Here is a 12,380-nt window from a genome sequence, read left to right on the forward strand (position 1 = left end):
AGTGTACAACTACGATCCTGCTGAAAATCAGGTCAAAAACCTCTGTTCCAGCATCTCTGCGTTTAAAAACGTGACGCGACTTTTTTTTTTTTTTTTTTTTTTAAGCTGTGAGGAAAGCAGAGGGAGGCACAGATGAGTGGGAAAGGCAGGGAAAGGGCGAACCTATATGCCTGCATCCACTGTTGGTGGGTAAGGACAGGGAAAGCAAGGCAATATGTCCACATCCACAGAGGTATGGGTAAGGCAGGGAAAGGGCTAACCTATGTGCCTTTAAAGTGAAGCTGCTATAGCCTCCAACACCCCGGTTAACAACTGGCAAGCCAGGAACCACCTCCCGGCAGATTTTTCTGGAGCTCGAACAAGCTGCAGCCACCCTGCTAGGGGAGATAGAGAATACTGAAGAGGCAGTGGAGCTAGCTGGCCAAGAGGGCACTGTGAAAGTTTGAGTGCTCTCTATCTCCCCTGCTGGTTGATGGACATAACCATACGTAATGGCTTCATCTGCTTGATGACAAGGAAACAAACATTGCTGGTTCTGTTATTTTTTTTTTTTAGACCAACAAGAAAATTGTACAAACATTCTGAGTTTCACAGACCCTTCTGAACAGTGACTAAATGCCTCTTAGGCAACTGAAAGGTGACTGGCCTCTATAAAGGTTTGACCTTCCTTTAAACTGACCAACTATATAAGAAACGTTACTTGTATTACAGGTCCATTTATAAAACTACCCTGGGGGCTGCTCTTGCTGTCCTCCCCTCATTGTCTGAAGCCTATTCACCAGCTGGGCAACCCTTCAAAAGCTCAGCCTCTCACAAATGATAATGAAGAAATTGAGTGGGGGCATGCCGCTGTTTAATTCTCTTTAATTTACTTTTTAAAAGAAACTCTTTTTCAATTCCTGATCCCCTATTTCCTAGAAAATACAATTTTCACAGAGAACATGAAGCAATGCTGCTGTAACTAAACAGCATGGTTTCTTAAAATAAATTTGGTGAAAAATGGCAGAAACGTTCCTCTCTGTTTAAACTACTATCTTTTTTTAAAAGTGCTACATATGGAGCCCTGTACAGACACACATTCTCTGGGAAAGAATAGGCGGCTTGTGGTGAGCTGACTGCAGTACTTTGCAGGAGCTTCAGATTTGAATGTGCTGTCCAACAAGGTGTTGGCAACAACACACTCAAGCCTGGGGAGGAGGGAGGATGGGCACCATTACTATGATGGCCTCTGCCAGTCAAAGGAACAATGCTAAAGGTAAGCTTCAGAGAAGTGTTCCTTTCCGCGTCCTGGGTGTTGAGAGCACATGTCGCCTGGGCCTACTGTCTAGGATAGGGGACCTAAGAAAAGAAAAAAAAAGTGTGTGGGAGGGGGAGGAGAGTGAAACAAAATAATTAAATAAAATTTTTGGTGCAACCTTTAATGCTCTTTACACAGCAGCTTCAAAACATTGATAGTATTTCAAATTTACTGACATATCCTTCGCCCTCTTTAAACAGGCTTGAAGGCTTGAGAGGTTGTTGTGTAGAAGACACAAGCAGGGAGCTGGGCTTGATCTTAGTATGGGATTTATATAGCCACCTACCCAAAATGGTACAAAGGGGAAGAAAACTAAAGTAGATCAGTTGGCTAACAAGTCCCTACCTGCATCATCTGCTATGTCACAAGCCTAGGCTAACATTTAATTTAGGAATAATGATGGTTGTAAACAACCATGTGCAACCTATATACATATCAGTTTAAAAGAGATTGCAGCATCAATACAAATCCAGCAGCTCACTTAAAGCAATATTTATGATCATTTCAAATGTTACAATTGGCGGCAAAATAAAAGAATAAATGTTTCTCTCTTTTTCTTTCCTAAAGAAAAAATAGACCACCTACTCACCATTATTGGCTGCTAACATGTCAATCATGCGACCAGGTGTGCACACAATAATTTCTGCACCTCTTTTAAGCTCAGCAATCTAACCAAATGAATAAAAGAATTAAGATAAACCAAAACAGAGTAACAGACGGATAGCAAAACATTTTGTCTTCATGCAAAAGGAGTAATTAAATCTGTATACGTTAAATATGGACAAGAGATCACAAAATGGACAGTTTATGATCTTTATTTTCAGTGCACTGTTACTTGGGATCAGAGCAACTCTATCCATAGAACAGTGCAGGATTTTCTAAAAGCCAGAACTGCAATTAATAACTGCTTATGTAGGAACAAAACTCTTATTAAATGCATGGGATTTAGAACAGCAAAGAACACTGAGCCGAAATAGTTATAGTTATTAAAACTTGATATACCGCTATAACAGAGTTAACCAAAGCGGTTTACAAATTAAAATTATCAAATAAAACATCAACTATAAGGAGCCCTGTTAAATATAGGACAGAAACAATCACTCCAAAACACAAAGGAAAATAAGAAATAGAAGGAGAGGATGAAGTGCCTGGTTCCTGCGGGAACAAGTTTCAAGTCAATAGCCAACGTGACCAAAAGTTAATTGGAAAAAATATGTTTTCAATGATTGCTTAAATTAAAAAAAAAAAAAAAAAAAAAAAAAAAAAGAAGATTCAGAGCTGATAAAAGGAAGTAAATCATTCTATGACTTTAGGTCCAGAAAGAAAAAAGCAGCGGAACGTGTAGATTCATAGTGAGCAAAACGAGATGAAGGAAGAGTCAAGCGATTAGCATCAAGAGACCTGAGGTTACGATGAGGAGAGTAAGAAATAACCAGATAGAGTGGAAAACTTGCTGAACAGCTTTATGTGCAAGGCATAGGATTTTAAAGATTAGTCGGTAGCGTAGGGGAAGCCAACGATGTTGTGCCAAAAGAGGAGTGGCATGATCATACCTGCAGGTTTTGAATAGTAATCTGACTGCCGAATTCTGGAGGGTGTGAAGCCTACGTAACAAGGACTTTGAAATTTCACAATAAACCGAATTACAATAGTCCAAGCCTGTTATTAGAAAAGTATGGAATCAATATAACTTCGGATGGATCTTAATTTCCAGCCTTGAGCAATTGGACTATCTGAGGAGCAAAGCTTAGAATTGAGGATAAGGACCCTAATTTACAGTCTTGAGCAATTGGGCTACCTAAGGAGCAAAGCTTAGAGTTGAGGATAATACCTAACTACCAAAAGGAAGTTAACTGAGGGAATCAGCATGTGAAAGAGGAAAGGAGGTGAAGGATGAAAACCCGTGATTCATGATGTAACCGTTATATCAGGGTTGAGAACCAACTTGTGTCTTAATAACCATTCTGCAAGAGCATCCAGATATGTTTGTAGAACTGTAAGATCAGGAGAAACATGGGAAGCAGGACACACCAGCAAAATATCGTCTACATAAAGTAAAAATCTAATGTTATAATCCTGAATCAACGTAGCCAGAGGACTTAAATAGATATTAAAGAGTAATAGAGAGAAAATGGAACCTTGGGGAACATCACAGGATTTGGAAAATGGGGTTAGAACAGTGAATGTGCGATCAGTGAGATATGAAACAAACCAATCTAGTACCTTACCTCAAAAGACCAATTTCCTGAAGACGAGATGAGAGTGGAATGGCTTACTAAATCAAATGCAGCAGATAGATCTAATGATACTACCAGGGCTATTTTTCCCTGAGTAAGAATGGCATGCAATTCACTTAGTAGAGCTGTAATTGTGGTTTCTGTACTATGAAATGACTGGAAACCTGTTTGACGAGAGTGAAGAATTGAAAACTGACCACAAAGAGCGGTTGATCAAAACTATTTTTTCACAAAGTTTGGACAAGAATGGGAAATCAGACACCAGACAATAACTTGTGGGACAGAAAGAGTCGGAGGTAGACTTTCTAAGTATTGGAATAACTACTGCTTGTTTCCAAGCAGTGGTACTGTACCAGAAGAAAGACTTTCTGTGGTTAATTGAAAACTGAGAGACAAACCGTGATTCAAAAGAAGAAGTTGTGAAACGCATAGAATGAAAAACTTTAGTAAAGTGAGAGAGCACAGGGAGGTTAAAGCTACCGCAAACTGCAGAACAAGATGGGGGTGAGAAATGTAATGGTTGAATATTGTATGTATCTACAGCTGTAGAAGCTGAAGAAACATTCAGCAAACTAGTTAAAGAGGAAATTTTAGACATAAAACAATTAGCTAGTTCGGTAGCTGTGGGGATTGATGTATCCACTTTACACGGTCCCCTGAGTTAGGTAGGAGACCACAGAAAACAGTGATTTTATAGAGTTAGAGGACGAATATAACTGCTGAATAACAAGAATGCTTCGAGGCATATTTTCAAAGCACTCAGACATATAAAATTATATAGTAACCTATGAAAAACTTTGTAAGTCTAAGTGCTTTGAAAATTCAATTCAAATCAATTCTTGTATACCACTAATATCCCCTTTCCAGGGTTCAGTGCGATTTACAATCTACTTAAGACAAAAGCAGACACTGTTAGTGTGAGGTATGAGAAAATTAGATATCACTGAAGTAATGTATGAGATCAAAAATATTATAAGAAAAGATAGTGGATGGTACTAGGAGGTAGAAGTCATAATGGATTATTATGAAGCAGTCTTTGGGAACAGAAAGGTTTTTAGCCTCTTCCTGAAACTAAGGTAGCTATTTTCTGTCCTGATGGCAATAGGTAGAGTGTTCCATATTTGAACTCCAAGTACAGGGAATAGAAAGCTGTAAATCTTCTGATATCGAGTTGTCTTTTGAAATGGTGATGCAAGCATCAGTTGTTTTTTTCAGTCTGTTAGACTGGACCAGATGTAGCGAAGCAGTCTTAATCAGCAGTTCAGAAGTGAAACCCCGTATGATTTGAAAAACTAAACAAGCAGCTTTGAACCTGAGTCATTCTGCTATGGGGAGACAATGAGTTATTGATATGAGCTAAAATACTTAGCCTCCTTGATTTTCATACTACTGAATTTCTGACAAGACTTAAGTTCCTGTGAGGAACTTTTTGTACAGCGTCTATACCAGTAGCATTCAGCCTTTCATATTTGATGGCAGAGAAGCGAGAGACCACAGTGATAACAGGGATTTTTTTCCTTGTCCAGATGACATAGTGAAAGTAGAGGGATTAGTGAAAAAGCCGAAAGAACAGTGTTCCAACAAGCTGTTTTAGCATCTAAAGACAAAGAAGAAAAATCTGGAGGCAAAAAGTGAAGAGGAGGTGTGGTCTCTGGATCATGTTAACGAAAACAAGTGGATTGTGAAATGACTGGAAGAAAGAACCAGAGATGACAATGGAGAAATGGTACAATTTACCAAAAAATGATCAGACCAAAGGAGAGGATGTGCAGATAGTTGGCCCACAGTAAATGATGCAGATGAAGATATAATTAGATCAAGGGTATGACCACACCTCCACGAGTAGGAAAATGAGCCGAGTTGATCAGTGTCTGCAAGAAAAACTAAAATAGTAGAAGATCGAGGAAAATTAGCAACATCAATATGAACATTAGTCACCTATTACTAAGAGATTAGAAAAGCAAATGGCAGCAAAATCTAACATATCAGAAGAGAGATAAGCTTAACTAAAACTCATGGACATTTGCATGTAACAAATTAACTATAAGTACCTGTTCACTGATTCCTGTTCCTCCATACACACAAACAACTCGAAGTCCTAATGTTTTGGAGAACTTTTTACACTCTTTAGTGATCTGCAGAGCCAGTTCTCGAGTTGGAGTCATGATGACAGCTACAAATGAAGAAACCAGTGTATTAGAAATAAAAACAGCATTAATGTGTGAAAATGGTTTTATAGAACTACTTTGCCTCTTGAGAAAAAATTGATCCTATGACATTCAATACAAAGATCATGCTAATCCTATATATAATAAAAAAACATAAGTCATTCAGAAAATACATGCATGTAAAATGGTATCTAACATCCAGCCACATACACATTTTCTAAAATGACAGACAAGTCCGCCAGGAGAATGCATAGCTTGGAAAGGGAGGAAAGGAAGAGAAAGTGTGGTAGGAACAAGTGGGCAGAGAGAAAATCAGTAAAGATGAGCTGGGGCAGAACATAAGAATAGCCATACTGGGTCAGAACAATGGTCCATCTAGCCCAGTTTCCAACAGTGGCCAGTCCAGGTAACAAGTACCTGACAGAATTCCAAAAAGAGTACCAAGATTCCATGGTACTGATCCCAGAGCAAGAAGTGACTTCCCCCATGTCTATCTCGATAGCAGACTATAGACTTTTCCTTCAACAACTTATCAAAATCTTTTTTAAAACCGGATATGCTAACTGCTGTTGTTCGAGAAGGGCATAGAGAAAAAGATGTTTGAGGATTTCCTTTATTTATTTGATTATTCTAACCCACCAATCAATAAAAGTACTCTTGGTAAGGAGCAGTAGTTTCAAATAGCTACACATGGCTGCAATAATAGAATAACCACAACATCAAGCAAAGAGAGATCAAATTAAATACATCATAAGTAAAATAAATGAACTTACCTATGAAATCCACCACCAACATAAGTTATGATTTAACTAATTTGTGAAACACAACATAAACCTGGTAAGTCCTGACCTCTACTGGTAAGAAACTGCAAATAGTATAGCCAGATATACTCTATCATCACCTAGTCTTTTCCCTTGAAAATCAATTGCTAAACAGACTAGAAAAGTGATCAGTCCTTTTCTGTTGCATGTCAGATCTCCTTGCACTTGGACTTTTAAGACAAGTGAAAGCCTGCTCTACACTCACGAAGTACCATGTGAGAGACGCTTTAAGACAACTTGTTACTCACAGATGTGAACAAATAGTCATCTTCATAACCTTTATGGGCAGATGTCATGGCAATTCAGAGGTCACTTTGGACACTTCTGACCACCCAATACGTGTACAACCTTTATTTGTCCAAAGGTGTTGTCATTTCTAACCAAAAACCAGCGCTTCCTGCCTGTCTGATGAAACACATACCATTGGGTTATTGGGCTGATTTCTTCCACACAGTTTTGACCATACTTATCTGTACCTATTGGACCCTCTGCTTCTTCTAATGGCCTCTGATCCATGATATGTCTGAACATTGGCAGCAGAAATGCAATGGTCTTTCCACTTCCTGTTTTAGCAATACCAATCAAGTCTCGTCCAGACATAATTGCAGGAATAGCCTGGGCCTGGATAGGAGTTGGTTTTTCATAGCCATGCCTTTAAAAAGAAACAATAAATGGAATTAAAGTTTCATGATCCACAAATGTTCCTGAACAGATATATTCATGTGAAAATAATGAATTTTAGTGCTTGTCAGGACACTTGTTTTGTACATTAGCGTGCCTTAAGGACAAATTACAGAGCCACAGACTTGCTCTCTTCTTCAGAAAGGTTTCCTTACTTTTTCAGGGAGCCCAAAATCTTCATGGAAATGCCACACTGTACCCACGTCTTGATTGGTTTGGGACAATTTTTTCCTTTGACAGTGATGCCCTCCATCTCCAGCCTGTATGCAGTCACCTCTGGCAATGAAAGGGGCAAGAAAATAGCTCATTTTATGATCAACGAAACATCCTTAAAAAGTCTAGATTTCCCATATCTCTGTTGACTTTCTACAATCCCCAAATAAACTCAGATCAGAAGCAAAAAGAGGCCAGGCAGATTTCCAAGTGGCAGAAATTCAAATGAAGCCCCCCCCCCCCCCCCCCCAGCAAAATACCAGAAGAGCCTCCAAAGAGAGGCTTCATCTTAGAAGATATAGGAGTAGCAGTAAGAGGGCCCCCCCTTGCCCTGCAGGATCTTCTGAGGTGGGAATTCATGTCACTGGTTAAAGTACATAACCAATTATCCTGAAGAACCGAATCAGCATTATAAAAATTGAGTCAACACATGCACTCAATTGATCATGTGATTCTCTAAAACCATTAGACTTACTCCAATTATTTTTAAAAGGAAACTAGCAGAGAGACATTTAGTACAGTGTTGTCTTCAATGTACACCAAGTTCTTGTGACTCAAAAAAACCTGCATTCTTTACAAGTATCTACAAATTATAAAATAATTACCTGATTAGTACTATTTTTAGACAGCCTCTATGTATATTAATTCCTACCATGTTAGTTTAAAGATACTTTTCACACCATTCAATGTGCTGATACAGCTTAATTAGCTACCACTCAGGGTACAATCAATCCAGGCTCCCCGTGGCTCTTTAGTCATCCTTAATCCTCTAGGGATTCGTTCTACCTTACACAACACTCAGCCAAAATAGACTCACTGATCTCCATACTAACTAATTTCCTATTAAGGTTTAAAATATCTGTCCATCGGAATTACTCGTTTCAAAGTGAGAAAGTCCAGATAATAATGTGCAAGCCTCCTCACTGCACAATAGTACTGTTGCTTGGTAACATCTTTATATTATTTTTTAGATTTGAGTGCTTGTGTGGTTCCCATAGACCCTGACAAAGCTGACAGTTTCGCGAAACGGGTTCCGCTGGAATTGGGAAGAGAGAGGCTAATTATGGCTTTAAATTCTGCCTAAACATTTGGTGATAGGAGGCGCTTTAAAGTCTATATCAAGGGACGTGTAATTTTGGAACAAACACTGAAGATTGTGTTCCAGTTTGAATTTGGACAATAAACGTACGTTTCACATGGAGTCCCGCAAATAGATGCTCATAAAGAGCTGGTACGATTGTATATGGGACACAAGCATTGAAGCCTGGAACATCTTCCTCCCAAAAGAGTCCAAGGTCCTAGCTTCTGTGCATGGGGGCACAGAGGCATAGTCTCTAGAACCTCTGGATCTTTTGAGAGTAGATTCCACCACAATGGAGTTGTGAGGCAACTGAGGCCTATCAAAACCAGATTTACTGTAGATCCGGTACTGGGTGTCAATCTTCTTGGGCATGACAGGGACCAACAGAAGGGGACTCCCAGTTTCGATCGAGGACTTCCTTGAGTACCTCATGGAAAGGGACAGTCATAGTCCAAGACCTGAAGCATTTTATCCCTGCGCTCATCCTCCACTTCCAAATGAAAACAGCCTCAGCCATTTCCTTTACAAAACAAGTGAATGAAAGGCTCTCCAGGGAGACTGTCTCCTTTGAAGTGAAGGGGAGGGTTCAGAGGGGATACCATAGGACTCATTGGAGGAGAAGTACCAAGGATCCTCATCCAACTCCCATGAACATTCCTCATCGGTGTCAAACTCCTCATGGGAGGGCAGAGGCCAAGCCTGCCTCAACTTTGAGGAGCTAAGTCCCCGAGAGGGGCATCAAGGAGTCAGCTTCCGCCTTTGAGTCCAGCAAAGCTTCCTCCACTAACATTGAGGAGGTATCAGTTTGGTTAGCAGTCAACACCAGATCTGCCCCCAGCACTGGAGGTTGCACCACAGCAGTGTTTAGTCTGAGGGCCATGCGGGGCCACAGCAGGCTGGACAGTAGGCGCAAGCACCCCCAACACCGATGCACAGTGCTACAAGATGCCATCCAGCAGTTCAGAGAGCAAGGCCCGGATACGCTCATCGAGGACAGACACCGGGAAACACTGGGGTGTCAGATCTGAGAACAGATGGGACCGAGACAGAAGTCAGGTTCTGGCTGCCTGGAGACAGGTGCACTGGCACCTCCTGGAAAGAGGGGGGGCGATCTTCCCAGCACCGATGCTTCTTGGGTGTCGAGTCCCTTGATGCCCCGGAGCTCCCGGCGCCATCTGACAAGGAGGACCGATACTGATGCTTCTTGGCCTTCACCCAAAGCTTGGTGTCGCGATTCCTCAAGAATGACGTACAATCTTCACGTTGCCTCTGGGTCGGGTCTGACGCTGCCCAAGTCCGGGGGGCCAGACCCACTTGATGCACTACCACTCCCAGTGTCTCTGGGTCTCTAGGCAGCCATAGGAACCAATGCCAATGCAGTCGTCTTCAACCATGATGCCGATGTTGGGGACCCAGACTTGGCTCCAAAAACCTTCTCATTGAGCCTCTCTGGACAGTTGCGTCCTTTCTTCATACGAAGATTATCAACAGAAATCAAACAAAATAAAACATGGAAAAGAAAATAAGATGATACCTTTTTTATTGGACATAACTTAATACATTTCTTGATTAGCTTTCGAAGGTTGCCCTTCTTCCTCAGATCGGAAATAAGCAAATGTGCTAGCTGACAGTGTTTATAAGTGAAAACATTCAAGCATTACTGTGACAGTCTGACAGGGTGGGAGGAGGGGGGTGGGTAGGAAGTATGCATGGCTACCACACTCCTCTTCATATGAAGACAAAGGACACAATTAGCAGAGCTATGGTCAGGTCCTAGACACTGCAGACACTAAGAATGAGTGTCCGTGCCACAGACTGTCCGATTGCAGCGGGTACAGTGCGTAAAGCCACTGGGAGCTTTAGAAGACCTGGACAGAAAAACTTCCAACGCTAAATCAAAGGACGCAATGGTGCATGAAAAAAAGGGACAAGCGACCAGGAAAAAAAGATGGAAAAGACCCAACCGGAGGCCAGGCCTAAATGCAGCCTAGCGGACAGAAAAGAAACTTAAAAAATTGGACAAAATAAACTAAAAAAGGTAAGGGAAGAGAGAGGAAAAACTAATGCCCAAAAAGGCACAGTGAAAAACCGCTGAAAAAAATGCCGAAAGGCACCAAAAGCAAAGCTCTTCAGACTGGGCTTAAAGAGAAGTCACACGCTGTCTTCTCCTCACCGCAGTAAAAAAAAAGAACTGCGGTAGCCATGCACGAGCAACATGTACCCATTTATGTGTAGTGGAGTGTGTCTCACACTCCATAAAAGCTCTTATGGTTTGTCAAAGCCCAAACCGGTCAACGCGGTGCCGCGTTACCCACTTGTGAAAATTAATACCCTGCCTGTCCTTGATGAAATATCTTCTTGTGTGAATTAGTGGGATAGAATTTATTATGTTAAATAAATATCTTAGACCTGTCTTCTTCAGTGGGTTCTGCACTCAGATAGGAATTAGGGTGCAAGGCCCCATCACACTACTTACAAAACCCTCTCAGCCAAGTAAGCCTTTGTGAAGAGCATATTATACAGCACTGTTGTATTTGCTACATGCAGCTATTAACACAACCACTACAGCAAAAAATCAACAAAGCTAAAATGAAGTACTGGTGCTCCCTTGATCTAGAGTATGAATCCATCCTCCCTCCATCACCACCCATGCCAGCTACCATGTGTAAAAGCTTAAGCAGATGTCCACGGGTGGCCTTGGCATCAGAAGGGTTCTCTTTGGTCTCCTCTGCTTCCCATAAATGGATAAATCATTACAGATTTAAGAACAAAATTTATCTCAAAAAGCTCTATATTAGTGCTTACATATCCCTCAATGAAAATCACTTCAGACCTTGTCATATAGTTTTTCAATAAACTTTTATTTACCTTCCTGAGACATTTTAGCCAGTTCTGGAACTTCAACATAAAAGTTCTTCCTGTAAGACTCGTATTCTATTTTTCCATGATCAACTGGTTCAAGCAGCTTCCGCTGTTTAGTCTGATAGCCAGTAAGAGCAGTCTGAAGGTCAAGTTCTTCTTCTTCTGAGGAGTACTGTAACATTCCAGGACATAAAATGAAAGACACGTTAATCACATTTATTTGACAGACTTAATTCTTAAGTAATGTCATTTTATACATGCATTAAATTTAGGAGTCTATCTGCTTTGCACTGTGGTGTGGCAGTAAATTTGTGTAATTTACCAGCCTTTATTCTTCTAGATGTCACTGTGTCCACCCATGCAGACAAAATTTTTTTGTCAAACACAATTATCTGTCTAGATCTGCTGTTTGAATCTATCCTCAGTGCAGAGAGAACAAATAAATAAACAGTGTCATGCAATCATATACATAACCACCTAGAATGCATAGTTTGTTTAGAGAATTCATCAGCTTGGTATACCACCTTTCGTTTTTCTCCATACCAACCAAAATCCCTATTATGTTTCTAAGATTTCTTACATACATCTTCAGCAGCTTCTCTCAGGAATCTAATTAGTAAGATTATAGGAGGAATATATTTTTAATTTTGGCTTTTCCATTATGCCACGAATCTAAGCCTGGAGATCCCAACTGACTATGTGATAAGTGAAACCCTAATAAGGCCACATATGCTTCTGTCTTGTCTAACATAAGCACCTGGATAAGACATCCGTATCTGAAAACTGACCTACATTTAACATCAAGCAGATATTCAATGGTGCTATCAATTTAATTGGTACTGCTAAAAATTCATGGATATAGTTAAACAAGCCTACAATTTGAATGGCACTATTTACAGAGATAATTTACTTTTGTCAGTCTGGAACATTTCTACCTATACCCCTTTTTAAATGAGTAACTTTCATAGTTTAGCGATTTAAACAGCCACTTTATCCATGTGCCCCATTGGTTTTGTGGTT

General features: G+C 40.4%; 1 protein-coding gene across 1 annotated transcript in view; it reads right to left on the bottom strand.

Moving 5' to 3' along the window:
- DDX46 (DEAD-box helicase 46) overlaps positions 1 to 12,380 on the bottom strand; it is a 51,958-nt gene that overhangs the window by 23,497 nt on the left and 16,081 nt on the right. The window contains exons 8-12 of the mRNA XM_030212175.1: positions 11,367 to 11,532; positions 7,360 to 7,480; positions 7,000 to 7,175; positions 5,586 to 5,707; positions 1,887 to 1,965 (exon numbers count right to left, since the gene is read on the bottom strand). Coding sequence (XP_030068035.1) covers positions 1,887 to 1,965; positions 5,586 to 5,707; positions 7,000 to 7,175; positions 7,360 to 7,480; positions 11,367 to 11,532 — 664 coding nt within the window. The remainder of the gene's footprint in view (positions 1 to 1,886; positions 1,966 to 5,585; positions 5,708 to 6,999; positions 7,176 to 7,359; positions 7,481 to 11,366; positions 11,533 to 12,380) is intronic.

This window comes from Microcaecilia unicolor, chromosome 8, assembly GCF_901765095.1.
Source record: "Microcaecilia unicolor chromosome 8, aMicUni1.1, whole genome shotgun sequence".
NCBI lineage: Eukaryota > Metazoa > Chordata > Amphibia > Gymnophiona > Siphonopidae > Microcaecilia > Microcaecilia unicolor.